The sequence below is a fragment of the Cynara cardunculus genome (genome assembly GCF_001531365.2).
Source record: "Cynara cardunculus var. scolymus isolate 2C chromosome LG 5, CcrdV1, whole genome shotgun sequence".
In the NCBI taxonomy this organism is placed as follows: domain Eukaryota; kingdom Viridiplantae; phylum Streptophyta; class Magnoliopsida; order Asterales; family Asteraceae; genus Cynara; species Cynara cardunculus.
Genome location: NC_037532.1, coordinates 35,697,557 through 35,715,576, shown reverse-complemented (window position 1 = coordinate 35,715,576; position 18,020 = coordinate 35,697,557). Strand labels below are relative to the sequence as shown.

General features: G+C 28.3%; 1 protein-coding gene across 1 annotated transcript; it reads left to right on the top strand.

Annotated features, from left to right (window-relative positions):
* The first annotated feature begins 7,322 nt into the window (after nt 1-7,322).
* LOC112513053 (mini zinc finger protein 2-like) lies at nt 7,323-7,676 on the top strand. The gene has a single exon (XM_025119175.1). The coding sequence runs from the start codon at nt 7,323-7,325 to the stop codon at nt 7,674-7,676; it is 354 nt and encodes a 117-aa protein (XP_024974943.1).
* Nucleotides 7,677-18,020: the final 10,344 nt, after the last annotated feature.

Genomic DNA, 18,020 nt, shown 5'->3' with positions numbered 1-18,020 from the left:
CTTTACTTTTAAATGTTTCATTTTAAACGTTTATCAAATTAACATGCATAATCGTATATCAAATAAAACATGTTTAAAAAATACATTTTTATTTTAACAAGTTACACTATTATAATCGTCTCGTTAATACCTTCGAAATGAGTCCAATATTGAATAATTTTTGACTTAATTATATTATTATATATTATATATACTGTGAAAAAATATTTTTAACGTTTACGATTTATACTTTTATAGTTATTTATTTATAAATATGCTATACATTTTGGGATTAGTCTGTCCAAATTGCACTATATAATATGTTATTAGGTTTTTTTTAAATATATATATACATGTATTAATTCAACTTTAATCTGAGCTTCTAGACAAGAAAGAGAGTAAACAGTTGAAATTTCATTTTAAAACCCATCTTTTTTGGTCTTTTCATAACTTATGATTTGTCAAATTTGTAGTTTTCTTTATTGGTTTTGAGTGTTTATCTTAAAACTCAAATTTTTTGGTTCTTTGCTCTTGGTGTAAATCGAACACATTTGTGGAGTCGTTTTAATATGTTGAATTTTAAATATATTGGATTTTAAACTGTCATACAAATTTTTTCATCGATAGTCTGTAATTGGAACCATAACTCTTATTTATTCAAACTGTATTAATATGTAAAGATCAAGTGTAACATATATCATCGTTAAATCTTGTCTTATAAAACCAGTGAAACTTCAAAATCGTTAAAATTCATGGCTTCCGCCGCATTACGCGGGTACACAACTAGTATTATATAAAACAGAGAAATTAATTAAAATAGTCATTTTTATTGGTTGGTTACACATGATTTTTTTTTCATTTAAAACTATAATTTAATTTATTGATTAACATATATTTGTTTTACAATGTAAAATTAATTTAATTATATTCATGTGTTATATATATATATATATATATATATATATATATATATATATATATAGGTGGGTTATTATATAACACATTACATTTGTACAACCAATACAACTCAATCTCAACCGTGCATTTAATTTGATGAATATGTAATTTCATAGAAGTTTTATTTGTTTCCTAATTAATGAACCGTATTCATGTTCCATAAATATTTAAATCATAATAAATGAACTCTTATCATTTTTATAAATATTTCAACTTATTGGGTTGCATTGGTTGTACAAATGCAATGAGTTGCATTTGAAACAAACTCTATATATATATATATATATATGTGTGTGTGTGTGTCTGTGTCTGTGTGTGTATGTTAATCAATACACTAAATTCAAGCCATATATGAAAAAATAATAATGTAAAACAGCACATGATGCATTATTAGAATTTTATGGATTCTCAAATAAAAACCATACATATATAGCTTAATCATATGAGAATTGTTTTGTTTGTGATAACGGTGAGATCCAATCTCAACCACAAATCAAAAGTTAAATAGAAATTAATAATTTTGGTAATTTTTAACTTAAAATATTAATCAAAGGCATTTTAGGGATTCTATAAATATTCTCTCTCATCTCTCCTTTTATTTTATCCGGCGAATCTTATTTGTCGAATCTTATTCCAATGAACCTTATGTGAACACAAGATACACACTGTAACACATACAAACGATATTCACTGGGATACCCAGATATACATACAAGATGCACAATGTGATACCCTTTGTAAAACAATGAAAAAAACGAAAATGCACACTATAATACATTTCATAAACCAAAGAAAATACATTGTGATACACGTGAACATTATGAACATTTTCACTATGATACATTTTGATTCACAAATGTCTTTAAAATATGATGTATATTAGATAATTGATATTTATACTATATTATAAAGCATTTGATAAAAAATCTTAAAAACCACTTTTTATGCGTAAAGTAATGTTTATTAATGCATATTACTTAAAACTCAAAATTRCAAGTAGATTGTGCGTAAGCACAACTTATTAAAGCTCCATATCTGAATTCGTGTAACTAAYTGYAGATAAACATAATCAAATAYADGATAAACATYTYATTTTAAATATAAAAAATCTAAAATATAATTAGGATAATCATTGAGTTCTAACAGAATACTTAATTATTTTCTTTATAAAATGTTATATTATTAAACCAAAATTAAATCATCCGTTATTAAACTTAAATTAAATTATAATAAAATAAATAAATTAAAGAAATGTAATAAAAATTGAGAACTTTTAAATAGTTGATTTGATATTAACATTGATTTTTTTTTTTCAAGTTTTTATGATATCTTCAAATTTATATTTCATTCAAGAATAAAACCATTGTTGTTTTTCTTAAAAACACATAAAATCGTATTATAAAATCGACAAAGGCAAATAATAAAATAGAACATAAAAATTGAGATGTGTATCGCTGCATTGCACAAGTACTCTTCTAGTACTAGTTAATGAGTTTTAATTAAATATTTTCTCCAAAATATATTATTTAAATATTTTGATTAGTTGTTAAAAAAATAGAATTACTATATTTCAATTTTAGCTTATTTGAGAAATTTCCTTAACTATCTCAAATGAGTTGTTCATATTGGATCTCACGCTTACCACAAACTAATCATTTTTCCTTTTAATGAGCCATATCTATATTATATTATTAAAAAAAATTGACAAAAATATTAAATATTGTTTATTGATGCATATTACTTACAATTCAAGATTACAAGTAAATTGTGTGTAACTACAATTTATTAAAGCTCTATGTTTGAATTTTTGTAATAAGTACAATTTATTAAAGCCCTATGTTTGAATTTGTGTAATAACTACAGATAAACACAATCAATAGAGAATAAACATTACATTTTAAATATAAAAAATCTAAAATATAATTAGAATAATTATCAAATTTTAACAAAATATTTAATTATCTTTTTAATAAAAAATTATGTTATTAAACAAAAAATGAATTAAAAATTACACAAAAAAAGAGAATTTTAAATCTTTAGTTTTCTACTAATATCAATATTTTTTTTTTCAATTTTTTATGATATCTTCATATCTATATTTTATTCAAAAATAAAAACATTATCATTTTCTCAAAACCACATAAAACCGTATTATAAAATCGACTAAGACAACATAAATAAAACAAAACATTAAAATCGAGATGTATCTTGCTACATTGCACGAATATCGTTCTAATATATATATATATATATATATATATATATATATATACATATGTATATATATTAGAGGTAATTGAATAGTAAATAGCAATACATGTTGAAAATTGGTTTGAATTGAAGCACCCCATGAATGTATTATACCTACAAATACAATATTATACACATCAATATCAATAACTCTTCAATTCATAACCATAGAAGATGTGTACTTAATGAATTGTTTCCTTTATTCAAACCTACTATTTTTTATTACCAATTCTTTATTATAAAACATTTGATAAAAACTTTAAAAAATCATTTTTTATGCACAAAGTACTGTTTATTGATGCATAATACTTAAAATTCAAGATTACAAGTAAATTGTGCATAAGTACACTTATTAAAACTTTATTTTTGAATTCGTGTAACTAACTACAGATAAACATGATATAATATAGGATAAACATCTCATTTTAAATATAAAATATCTAACATAAAATTAGGATAATTATTGAGTTCTAAAATAATACTTAATTATTATATTTATAAAAAATTATATTATTAAACCTAAATTAAATAACATCGTTATTAAACCGAAATCAAATTATAATAAGAAAAATTAAATTAATTTACATAAAAAAGTAGAAATTTTAAATAGTTAGTTTGGTACTAATATCAATATATTTTTCAAATTCTTATGATATCTTCGTACTTATATCTTATGCAAAAGTAAAAACATTGTCATTTTTTCAAAACCACATAAAACTGTATTGTAACATCGAAGAAAGAAACGAAACATCAAAGTTGAGATGTATCTCGCTGTATTGCGTGAGTCCCCTTCTAGTATATTATTAAAATATAAGTGCTAAAAATAATTCGTAAGTGTTAAAAATATTTAATAATATACAGTTAAATCCAAAAATATTCAATACTGATTTTATTTTAAACGTATTAACGAGACAATTACGACGGTATATTTTTTGAAAACAGAAAGAAATGTGTTTTTTTATGTATTTTAGTAATATATGATTATTTGTATTAAAATAATAAATATATAAAATTAGAATATAAAATAAATTAAATAATTAATTATAAAATTAAAAAAAAAACGAATATAAAGTAAATTAAATAATTAATTATAAAATAAATTTATGAAAATAGGATGATAAGGTGATGGAGACACAATCCACGCCCACCATAAATGCTTTATTAATTGTTTGCGCGTTTTTTATGTTTGACTTTCTTCATGCTATTTCTCACGGTCAAACTTTCCACCTTTTATTTATTTTTCGATTATTATTCTAAACGAACTTTTTTATTTATTATTAAAATTTAATATATAATTTTTACACCTCAAACTTTATGTTTTTAACGTGAAGGTTCGTTTTTTTTTACCTTCATAATATTTTGTTGTAAAGTTTCAAATGTAAAAATTATATCTTTTACGTCTCACGAAAACAGTAGTTTTATTTATATAAACAAATGCATTACATTTATTTGTTATGCATTCTAATCTGTATTTTTATGAAAATTTAATATTTAAAATTTATGTTTTCTAGGTCAGCTTACATGCACCAATCAATCCTCGTACAACCATGAACGACTTGGAGTCATCGCAAATGAACATCCGTAATTCATAGTAACAAGAATTTTGACAGAGCATGAGTTCGAACCATAAACATTTGAAAAACAACAGTTATAATTATAAAAAAAAATAGAGAAAAACAGAAAATTTGTAGCAGTTTTTTCTTCAAAGTTTATTTATGGGTTTTGGTTTTAAGAAATCATGGTCTTCAAAAACGGAGAAGTTATAGAAGAGTCATTATTTGGATTATCGGGTCAAAAAGTCAAAACATAAAGTGCTCGTTTTTTTTTACTTAAATAGTTCAATGATTTATTTTCGATCACTGAACGATGGTTGTTTGTTACTTAATTTTTAGATTGCTGAAACAATCGAGTTGGGTAAGTTATTATGTATCTAACGATTGTTGTTTAAATTCAGTCATCTTATTTCATACATCTCTTAATAGAAGGAATAAAAAAACTCAGCAACCCGTATAACTATTTTACCATATAAAGAATGCAAAATAAACGTATTCTAGAAGCATCTCCAACCGACTAGTAAAACTTCACTTCTGTCAGTCGGTTTGCTCGAAAAAAACCATCTGGCATCTAGCAAAAACGGTTTTTATGTAATAAAGAAAAACCACAATTTGTTGCCATATGATTTGATGTTTATATTCTGTTTAGGACCTAAAAGAACTGTAGCTTTTATGAAACTTCATCGTTTATTCTGTTCATTGAATGTGTTTGTGATAATTTATTGAACAGAGTTTGTATATCAATCAAACTTCTGACCTTTTTCTTTGCATATACGTTCAACCATCTAAACAAGTCCATTTAGACAGCAGTACAAATATTTAGTTGCTAAAAGAATAATCAGATATTTTCAATACATGTTGTAGTTATGCAAACGAAAAACCAAAAACCAAATGCAAGAGAAAACGTTACGTGTTATACAAGCATATGAGACGTGTACTTACAACCTGTTCTGTTAGTCAAAAAAACACATACCAACCTAGCTATATCAAATGTAGCTTTTAGCTCGTTTATCAACAAAGATGGTGCATCACCTTTCTCTCATTCTCGCTCGGGAGCCAAAACGAACACGCCTGCTACCTACTGTACTGGACCTTCGACCAGGCATCCATTTTCATTCGAACCCCATCTTGTTAAGCCTAAGAGGCACGGGTTGGAAACAACAAAACTCAAAATACCGAAATTAGCTAGTTCGTGTTTCAAAAACCTGTAGAACGTTTGTAACTGATAATTCAAACTTAAAAGTAAGATATTTTTTCAACTGTATCCCGTTCAATAATTAAGTTAAAGTTATATTTAATATATTCGAATATTTTTTTAACAGGATTTGATAACAGTGTTTTAAAAGTGTAAACATACATACCACAATCACATGTGAATAGCACAAATTTGATATCCATTATTTCAATCTTTATTCATTGTCAATTTCATTTGCTTAAAAAAGTGAGATTACCCATTTACCCTTTAATTTGTCATTAATCAATTTGAGGAAAACCATAATCAATTCCCATCAACATTAATTCATTTGATTCATTGAAGATAGAACCCTAATGTCAAATCCATTGTATTTGATTCACTGAATTAATTCATTAACCCTTTTTAGCATATAGTCAATTAACGTTCACGGGTCTTTTCAGTTCGTACATATATTCTTGATTAAATGATCATACTATACGTTTGTATATAATGATGATATTTTTCTTGAATTTGTCGGGTGCTATATTATCTTACAGTTTTTTTTATCGATTCTATGACGAAAAAGAAATGGAACGTCGGTAATGACTGTGTTTTTTCTTAATAAAGAAGGAATCGCTTTTATTCCATGCTTAATCAATTCCTAATTGGACCACTCTAGAGGTGTTTTGTCACTTAACTATAACATTATTACCCTACAAACGAAAAATTTCAATACTTTCACTTACGATCCCTTGTCTTTATACGTCTGTTAATTAATGATCCTTTATCGAAAACTTCTTTGAAAACGTCTGGAAGCAAGACCAGATCGAGTAGGCAGACTTCTTCTGTTTCTAAAGCATGTATGGTATTTTCTTGAACAGTATGTCCCAGCTTAACAATTTGAAGTACCATGTCCAACGGGTATGCTTTTGTCATTACCATCGGTCGAATCATCGTATATTTCTCAAAACATGACTAAAAGTTCTGAAATCGTAAAAACAGGTTAGAAATTACGTATCTAACGTACTTTGAGGACCAAAAAAGAAAAAAGATTTTTGAAGAAGGGGAAAAAAGGTAAATTTAAGAAACATCAAACATGTGAGAATATATAGCTAGATATCACATACATGTGGAAGTACACAACCACACATGCAAGCCAAGACTTATATAGAACTACAACAGTGCTTGGCCAAGAATCTTCACAAAAACTCAAAGGTCTAATTGTGATTAGTGTAAACAGTAAGGTTAATATTGGCAATTGAATCAAACAACAAGGGTGAAAAGTGTAATTAAACGAAATTATTCTCAGGGTTAGTGAAATGCTTTACAGCCTATAAATAAATCCCTTTTAGGGTTAGGATTTTGTTAAGAACCAAAGAAGACTACCATCATATCATTTCTCTGAAGAAATGACCAAAAGAAGAGTGGTGTTGAAAAGGGAAGAACCACCGCCACCGCCACTGCCACCGCCGCCGCCGCCGTCGATGGATTCGGCGAATTCCTCGAACACGATGAGAACCCATGTGAGATATGGTGAGTGTCAAAGAAACCATGCAGCCAACATTGGTGGGTATGCCGTCGATGGGTGTCGGGAGTTCATGGCGGCCGCCGGTGATCAGGAGGAGGAGGAGACGGAGGCTTCGCTTACCTGCGCCGCCTGTGGCTGCCACCGGAACTTCCATAGAAGGGTGGTGGAAACTGAAGTCGTTTGCAGCAGTGATGATTCATGGCCATCTTCTTCTTCTTCACCTTACTTATCATAAAGATTGACCATCAATGGAATCCTACTGTGAGTGAAACCAAGAACTCCATAGCTACCAAAACACCTTCTTCTCACTTGGCTCAAGAAACACACCCCCTATTTATACAACAATGTGTGTGTGTGTGTGTGTGTGTGAGTGTGTGTGTGTTATATATGTGTGTTTTTTGGTTTGTCTGCTAGTATGTATGGTTGTGGTTTTGTCTTTTAGTGTGTGTAAATGAGAGTTGGGTGAGTTAATGTAAAATTAGGTTAAATTGTTTGTCGTTTCCAAAAAATCTTTTAGGTTTTGACCTATCTTCTTCACATAAAGCTTCTTTGGTAAAAATAAAACCCTAATTCAAGTGGGTTTTTCGATTGATCGTAATTAAGTTCCGTAATCACGAATCTAGCTGTTTCATCAATCGGCTGAGTAAACACCATATATGATCAAGTGATGTCCATACGTTGATTCAAACTGACGTTTTAAGGACAAAAAATCGACTGAATCTGAAGCTTATCGACAATGTGAAAGTTGAAGATTGTAAAAAAACGTACACACGAAAATGGCATAAAGAAAGCAAGATAACGTAAGTTTTTTGCATGTTCATCTTTCCAATTTAGGAAAGATGGGATTAACGACAAATGAATTTACCTAACCGATAAAGATGCTAATGGCTTAAAATCAAATGCGTTTTGGATCATGCCCAACATTTAGCATCGACCCGATCTTTCAATTGAAGCCATTAGAGATCGCATCGAGTAATTAGGGCTTGAAAACATACTTAAAATATCAAGAACTCAAACGGGTTTGGATTAATTAGGGTTTTGTTCTTGTTAATCCTTTGATTTGTATCAAGAAAATCAAGAAAATGGATCAAGAAAATGGATGATATGGTTAGACATGTGTCAAATGGTATAGGAGTGAAGTTAGGCATCAAACATATGAATGTAGGGAACAAAGTTTCTGGTATACCTGAAATCGAAGTGGGTACATGTCATTTCTAATTTTGTCACAAAGTACATGTTCTTATGGGAATGCTTGTCGAAAAGGACCGAACGATATACGCAACTTTCAATCACGATGTCGTAATTTAATTGAAAATTAATTAGTTTCTTCGATGTTGTTATTTTTCGGTTTCTACAAGAAGATGTATGCAAGTTGTGGGTGCTTATCGTTCATTACGCGCGATTAAAGAAAATATTGTGAATATTCATATGTGAACTGATTCATGATCCCTCTAAATCGACTCTAAAAAAAAAGGCGTCTAATGGTGTTTGTATTTTTGTTACTGTTTTTGTACCGGTTATAATATATTATGGGTTTTTACTGGTTTTGTTGATTTGATGATTCTCGATTCTAATTTTTGAAAAATACTGTTAGAAGAATGTAACTGTCTAAGTGAATATCATATGTTAATGTTATATTGTCATTTTCTAAGATATTTATTTTGTAAAACTTATGATATTATATATATATATATATATATATATTTAAAAAAATTGTTTTATTAATTATTTGTTTCGTTAATCTATATTCTTGTTACAAGTGTAACAAGGTCTTCGAGAAAATTGGAACGACTCTGCCAAAAGAAGATTGCTAGCTAGCGTCTCAAGTGTCGAATGAAATTCTATCAATTTGATCAATGGTTTATTTATCGTTCAGTCTATAATCAACTTCATTAATTAAGCTAATCACTACAACAAAATTGAGTTTATAGGACACCCTCAATCTTTAAGTGTCCCAATAGACCGTTTTATAGAACTTAATTTATACGACCAAAATATAAAGTGTCTTATCTAAAGGTGTTGTAATAAGTTTATATGACGCTTTTGGGAGTGTTAACAAGTTTTTTAGGACATTTTTAATATAAAGTGTTGCATTAGCAACTTTATAGGACACTTTTGAGGAAGTGTCCTATAAACTCATTTTTTATAGGACATTTGTTTTTATAGGACAGTTTTTCAAATAATGTCCTATAAAGTTGCTAATGAGACGTTTTATATTAAAAGTGTCCTAAAAAACTTATTACGGCATCAAAAAAACGTCATATAAACTTATTACAACGTCTTTAAATAGGACACTTTGTTTTTTTAGTCTTATAAACTAAGTCTTATAAAGAGGTCTATTAGAACGCTTAGAAATTAAGAGTGTTCTATAAACCCGGTTTTGTTGTAGTGAATGAATAACAAATCTCACTGTAGTATAATAAAATTGGACGTATAAGACACTACCAGTAAATAAGTGTCCTACTAAACCACTTTATAAGATATAATTTAGAGGACCAAAAAGTAAAACGTCTTATTTAAAGACGTTGTAATAAGTAAGGATGCCTTCGGGCGTCGTAGAAGTTTGTTATGACATTTTTATGAAGAAAAAAAATGTCATATTAACATTTTATAGAACAATATTTGAAAAAATGTCTTATAAACACAAACGTCGTATAAAAAGATAGGTTTATAGGACACTTTTGATAAAATAGTTAATGTGACATTTTGTATTAAAAGCGTCCCAAAACTTGTTAAGATATCCAAAAATGCTCTATAAAAAGTGTCCTATAAAAAGATGGTTTTATAAAAAGATATCCAAAACTTATTAACTATTTTATACGACACTATTTGAAAAAGTGTCCTATAAAAAGATGGTTTTATAGGACATTTTAAAAAAAATTATATAAAAATAGCTAATATAACACTTTATTTTAAAAGTGTTTTATTAGTTTTTGTTAAAACGTCTTATAAACCTATTGTAACGCTTTTAAATATGACGCTTTAAGACAGTTAAACGTTCTATAAAACCAATTTTGTTGTCGCATTAAATACACATTACTTTATTCTCTATAATAAAGATTTATAGGACACTACTAATTTCTATACGCTCTAATAAACTGTTGTATATAAACTAATTTATATAACCAAAAAATAATGTGTTTTATCTAAAAGCATTGTAATAGGTTTATATTACGTTTTTTGACGTTTAACAAGTTTTTTACGACATTTTCAATATAAAGCGTCAAGTCAACTGTCATATAGAACACTTGTTTTTGTAAGACATTTTTTCAAATAGTCTTCTGTAAGATAGCTGTTATGACGTTTTTTTTTTTACAAAAATGTACTAAAAAACATGTTACGATCCACAAAAACGTCATATAAACTTATAACACTTTAAATAGAATTAAGGGTGTTCGTGTGGTCCAACGTGGGCGACTTAACCCCCAAAACACATACCAAACCACAATGGCGGTTTAGAAAAATCTCCAAGTCGAACAGTTCGGCAGCAAGTGACCAAACCGGTCAACCTGGAGCACAAAAACAAGGTCGGATTTGATTGATTTAGACGGTTTGGCCTCATTTGGGCTTTAAACTGAAAAACATAATGTCTTGGACGAAGTTTTTAATCATGCCATAAAGGTGAGCTTATAACTTGAAAATTAAATATAATTAATATATGTTTATTTTTTGATGGTCGATTCAGTTCAGACCGCTCAAAAAACGTTTAAACAGCAGAACAGACCGGGCCGAGCGGTTTAGCTATTTTTCAAATGGGACCAAACCACCAGACCACTCAAACCGCTAAAAACGGTATTTTGGGTTAACTTGGTTCGACTGATTTGAACGGTCCACCGGTTATTTTAAACAACTTGTGCAATCCACTTGTTTTAATAAAATAATCAGAAAAAAAAAGTATTTAAAAAATTACTTTTAACACCTTTTTCATTAATATATTTATGTGTAAAAATTGTGTACATTTAATCGCTTTATGGACCACTACATATTGGGCCAAATAGAATCCAAAAGTATGTGGAAAAGCCCAAATTCAGTGAAAATAAACAAGCCCATTACACAAAAAAGCCCAATATAAACAAGCCCATCTTTAATTAAAATAAGAAGTAAGAATACGAACATTTCAAACAGATTTTTAAAAAATAAATTAAAATAAAAAAATCAAAATTTAAAATATCTAAAAATAATATTATATTAAATTTATAACAGTTTCTTATTTTAGAGATTACAGATTTAATTATATTATTAAAATATTACATACATTTGATAAAATATTATTTTTCGCTTTTAAACATTTAATTTCAATGTTTCTTATTAATGGGAATATAATTATAGAAAAGGGTAAATTACATGGAAAAAAAAACGTAATTTAACTTGATTCTTATTTTGGGTAACGTACTTCTAACACTTTTATTTTGGTACCTAAGATGTAAAGTTTTAAACATTTAAGTACTGAGATAACCGGTTGAAGCATCAACTCTCTCCTACTTTTTTAACACTCTTTCTCTCTCTTAATTTTTTTCGTTGTTTTTAAAGGTTTTGAAAATCTGTTCGAGAGAAAAAAAAACTTTTCTAAAATCTCACATAACTCAGTATTTTGTATTTTGAAGAATCTTTTGAAAATGCTCCAACAATTTTTAACTGATTTATTTAAAAAAAGACCAGATTCAGATATTTTACATGTAGTTAGTCGAACGAGACGAATGTCGTCCTAAATGATCGTATTAGAAGTATATAATCATTCCAATAATATATATTTCATAGTTGCGTGTGATAAATTAATTATTTATAAAATTTAAATAAAACAGTTATGAACCAGGAAAAAAAATTTATTTGTTACTGAATATGAATTATCATCTTTTTTTCGGACCTCCACTGTGTAACCACCGACCGGTTTTTGATGGGGTCGATTTTAGTCGACTTATAAACATAAGAATATAATAACAATATATTATAAAACATTTGACAAAAACTATTAAAAATCATTTTTTAAGTATGAAGTATTGTTTATTAATGCATATATATTACTTAAAGTTTAAGACTACAACTAATTTTGCGTAAGTACAACTTATTAAAGCTTCATTTTTAAATTCGTGTAATCAACTGCAGATAAACATAATCTAATATAGGATAAACATTCATTTTAAACACATAAAATCTAAAATATAATAATCATTGAGTTTTAACAGAATGTTTGATTATTATATTTATAAAAAATTATATTATTAAACTAAAAATAAATTATTTTGTTATTAAATCTAAATTAAATTATAATAAAAAATTGAATTAAAAAAGTTACACCGAAAAAACGAGAACTATTAAATAGTTAATTTGATATTAATATCGATTTATTTTCTTCAAATTTATATTTCATTAAAAAATAAAACATTATCGTTTTCTCAAAAATCACATAAAGTCGTATTATATCGATAAAAACAAATAATAAAAACTAAACATTAAAATCGAGATTTATCTCACTGAATTGTACGAGTACCATTCTAGTAATAACAAAAAGGGTGGTGTCTGATTGGTTTGTTTGACCTTGGCACCAAAGATCAAAAGTACCATAAAGTCTCAGATTCAAATCTAATGAGTAATAAAAATCCCCTTGTGGCCACGGAGGTTCAAACACGGTGACTCCGGGCTATCTGCAAAGCAGGTGGTTGTCCTGGGATTAGTCGGCTCGCATAGCATGTTGGATATCCAGGTTAATCAAAAAAAAATATCCAAACCTTATTTACCTTATTTAGATTTTTTTTTTGCTAAAACTGATATTTCAAGAAGAAAAAAAATTCATTTTTGATACAGAAAAACCAAACGTTATCATTACACGTAAAAACCTCTGTATGCCACATTCTCATGTCTAGTCTCGTCGTGTTTTCGAGATGCTCCCAGAATTTCGGGAAATGCCGCGTTTTTAACATGGAGAGAAAATTTAACAAAAAACCAGATAATCTACGACACAGATTTCTTCAATTTCCTTTTTACCCGTTTCATCCAAATACGTTTTTTTGGTCAATTGTCATGTTTCTATCTCATTTTTGGATAAAAAAAAGTCTCGTGTTTAAATGTAAGCTTTTTTTCCAATTCATGTTCAAAAGCAGGAATATATCGACAAAATAAAATACCTTTTTACATAGTTTAGGAACCCATCTTGTCTAAAAAGACTTGGTCAGTATAAGCTGGAGGTGATCATTTGCGGGCTTGGGCTGGGTCGGGTTTAACTTGTTTTTTTGTGCAACGGGCTTAATATTGTAAACTCAAGCCCCCTTTTTTATAGGGCTTGACAGCTTGTTACTGTCTGTCCTATAAACGGGTCGGGCTTGACCGTTAACAGGTTTAAAAGATGTAACTCTTATAAATCTATAAACTTAATCACTAGTAATTAATTAACAAACGTGGAACCAAAAAGTAAAGGAAAAACACCGTTGCAATTAAAATTTTAAGCAACTAAAGTAACACATGGATCTCAACAGGTGGATAAAGAAATGAAAAACAAAATTTAAGCTTCTATTGAAATCAATAATACGTACCTATTTTTTTTATATAATATTAATATTCACATTTTCATTTGTTCCATTATGCTACTGTCAATTTCAAACATCTCATAGGTGAGGAGGGTGTGTGAGTTTATTTATTGCATTTGTTGTGTACAAATATTATATACTTTAAAAAAATTAAATATCTCAAGTTTTGATCAAGAACCTCCATAATTCTTTAGCCAAAGAGTCTCATCTTATAATTTTAATAATTTAATTTTAAAATATACTTGTATAATTTTAATTAAAGGTAAAAAAGTTAATTATAAAATATAAACAGACTGGACGGGCCTGTCCATATTTATTTTTACATTTCTCATGTCTGTCCGTTAATTTTAACGAACAAACCGAGCCCCTTCATTTTCTCGATAATGGTTATCCAAACCCTTATTTCTAGCGGGTCGGATGGGCTCGGCTTAACGGGTCATCCCGTTCATGAACAACTCTAGAATAAACATATTGATTATGAGTTCAATTCGCACATTTTACTGATTTATTTATACGATATTAAAGATCTGGAATCGAATTTAAAACCGAATAAGTTTTAACCTTTTAAACATGTCTAATTACAAACACTTGGATTCAAAAGTACAATGTGAAACATGTGGGTAATTATAAATGGTTTATTGATTTTAAAGTAGGGTTTGGGGGTTACCAATTTGGGTTAGACATCACCTCTTCCTTTTCTTTTCATCACATGATCCACTTGAATCACATTTTTTTCAATTATTACTGTTTTTATTAATCTGGAAATCCAACCTGTTATGCGAGCCGTCTAGTCCCAAGACGATCACTTGCTTTGCAGATAGTCCAAAGTCACCGTATTAGAACCTCTGTGGCCACAAAGGGATTTTTATTTCTTCTTGAATTTGATCTTGGGACCTCCTGATACTTTTGACCTTTGGAACCAAGCTCAAATCAACCAGGCACAACCCTTGTGGTTTTCAATTATTACTTTTGTTTTAATTATACTGAAAGTATCTAATGATGTTCTGTAAAACTAATTCAGAGATTTTATAGCAACCAGTTTCGACAACTGATTTGTATGTTAAATTCAAACACTGTTCTGATGAAAAAGCAGTAGTTTATTGTGCCATTTTGTTCGATGATTCTTTTGACATGTTTAAGAATATGAACGTGAAAGCAGTTATGCCACAAGTTGTGATTCATCGTGTGAAACCAACTACAGACGAATTTGAGAAGGTAATTTCAACCGCATTGACTTTTTTTTGACCTAGCAATTGCTGAATATTGATGGAGTATATTGAGGTGTATACTTTGTAGTCTTTACATCGGGACATCAGTAATGTTGGTCGACAAGGTTTATGTGATGTTGTATGTTTACTGAATGTTAACAGTAAGCCATGTCTTTCGTGTTCATGAATAAGTTGGAACATGATGTCCAGACGAAGGTAATGGAAAGGTTTAAATCTGCTAGACTAGTTTCAGTTATTTTACGTATGATTATATATCTGTTGTTGTTTAATTGTTGTCGTAGCTCAGTATGAGAAGGGTTGTAGGTGTCGAGCTTTCAGTACTTTATGTTCGTCAGATGGTAACATTTTCATTGTTGATTTTAAATTTTATGTTGATGTTGAAATGAAGGTGGTTGTCACACGATTGTAAGAATTGCAAGGTGATTGTAAGAATTGTAAGGTGAATGTAATGCATGCGTTCATAACAAAATAAAGGGTGGAACGACCATCAACAAGTACGAACTCATTCCAGCTATTAAAACGACAGGTTTTGAAAATTCTAGATCTGGTATTTTCTACAAGATAAGTACGTTAACTGAATACCCAAAAGTGAGGATGTTAATGAAGGAGGCAACATACTGTATAAGAATTCATCACGTATGAAAACACAGTGATTATGCTACAATGTTGTTCTATATATCTAACGTATACAAATGTTTCTTTATGGAAAAATACAGTGATTCTGCTACAATGTTCTCTACATAAATACTGCATTTTTAGATGTATAAATTAATTTGAATCACTATACCCATTATTTCAAACAACACTACATAAATACTTTATATTAAGAAACAATCAAAACTTCTATGAAATCATATATTCATCAAATTAAATGGAAGGTTGAGATTGAGTTGTATTGGTTGTATAAATGTAAATGGTTGTATAATAACCAACCTCTTTACCCTTAATATTTGGGCTTTTTTTTATAACAAATCAAATCATTAATTTTTTTTTCAATTCACACTTAATTAATTTTTCCAAGACAATGAAGGCAACCCACCGAACCAACAACGCCTCATCTTGTTTATAAGAAGTATATGCTTATGGTTTTGTGTATTAAGGTTTAGTATCATAGTGGTAATATAGTTGGTGTGAGTGGTATCACAGTGGTACCCCAATTGGTACCATATTGGGTATCACAGTGCATCTTGTATGTATTTTGGTTATCACAACGTTGATGATATATATGTATTCCTTAAATTTAGATTACGTATTTGATTTTGTTTTTAAGATTTGAATTGGTATCAAAGTTGATATCATAGTGATATCACAATGGGTATCACATTGTATATCACAATGATTACTTGGTACCAGTCGAAATAATGTTCATCAGAAGCTGAAGATCAGAGGTTGGAGAGAAGTTATATATATATATATGTATATATATATATATATATATATATATATATATAACTTCGTGTCTCATCGTACTCCAAAAGAAAACAAGGTTCTTTTTTATCAAGTTAATTTACTTTTGTCACAAGGACGGAGGAATATAAAATGTCACGTCACTATTTTTTGTTTTTTATTAAAAATTATATTTTTTTTTCAAAAAGGTAAATTTATTAATTAATTAATGCTCCCATCACGAGAATAAAACGTAGCAGTCATTTATCTTTAGAATATATGCCTTACGTTATAGTTATATATATGTATAATTTGAAATATGTGATACCGGTCTGTTTTCATAAGAAATTATTTTACACTTAAAATTTCATAGTAAAATGTTGTAAAAGTAACTTTCACAATATTTTTGTTTTGAAGGTTTGGTTTTTTATCTTCACAACATTTCTCTGTAAGTTTTAAGTGTAAAAATATTGTCTCACAGATCTTATGAAAACAAGTTAGTCTCATGTAAATCCAATCCATATGTGTGTATATATACAATTGTAAAAATGATATAATTAATTAGTCATGAATTTAAATTACATAATTGTGAAACCGATGTAAATCAAATGAGACCCCCATATATTGTGATAATCATAACAATTTCTACTTAAACATAATGTTTCACATGATTTTTTTTCATCTAAAACTATCATTTAATGTATTGATGAACACACACACACACACACACACATATATATATATATATATAGTTCAGATTTCAGAATATGAAACATTATACGTATAGTTTTTGTTTCAAAAACAAACTAAAAAAGGTTTACATTTTCAAACAACAGTATTCAAAATCCTACTTTTAAATGGAAAAGAAACATATAAATTATTAAGAAGTGAATATTGTTTTGTAAAAAAAAAATTTGTCTATTAATAATTCTAAAATCATCTGAATGAATCTGTATCCAGGACATCTCTTAACCATTATGTGCCCTAATTTTATTGTAAATAATTATCAAACAATTATATTTCATTTTGCACTATATCATGAGAGTTTTTTTTAATCATTTTGACCACTTAATTATTTTATACTAAACCATTCAGCAACTACCAAACAATCTTCAATTCTCAAAAATATCACAATTTTATGAACTTTAAAAGAATATTATAAAAAAACGTAAAACAACCACAAGGGTGGTAACTGATTGGTTTGAGTTTGGCTCCAAAGGTTAAAAGTACCAGGAGATCCCAAGTTTAAATCCAAGGAGAAATAAAAACTCCATTGTGGTCACGGATGTTCAAATGCGGTGACTCTGGGCTATCTACAAAACAGGTGGTTGTCTGGGATTAGTTGGTTCGCATAGCGGGTTGGATATCCAAGTTAATAAAAAAAAAGACGTAAAACGGTCATTAATACGCGGTTCTTTGTTGTACCACACGCATTAAACGTCG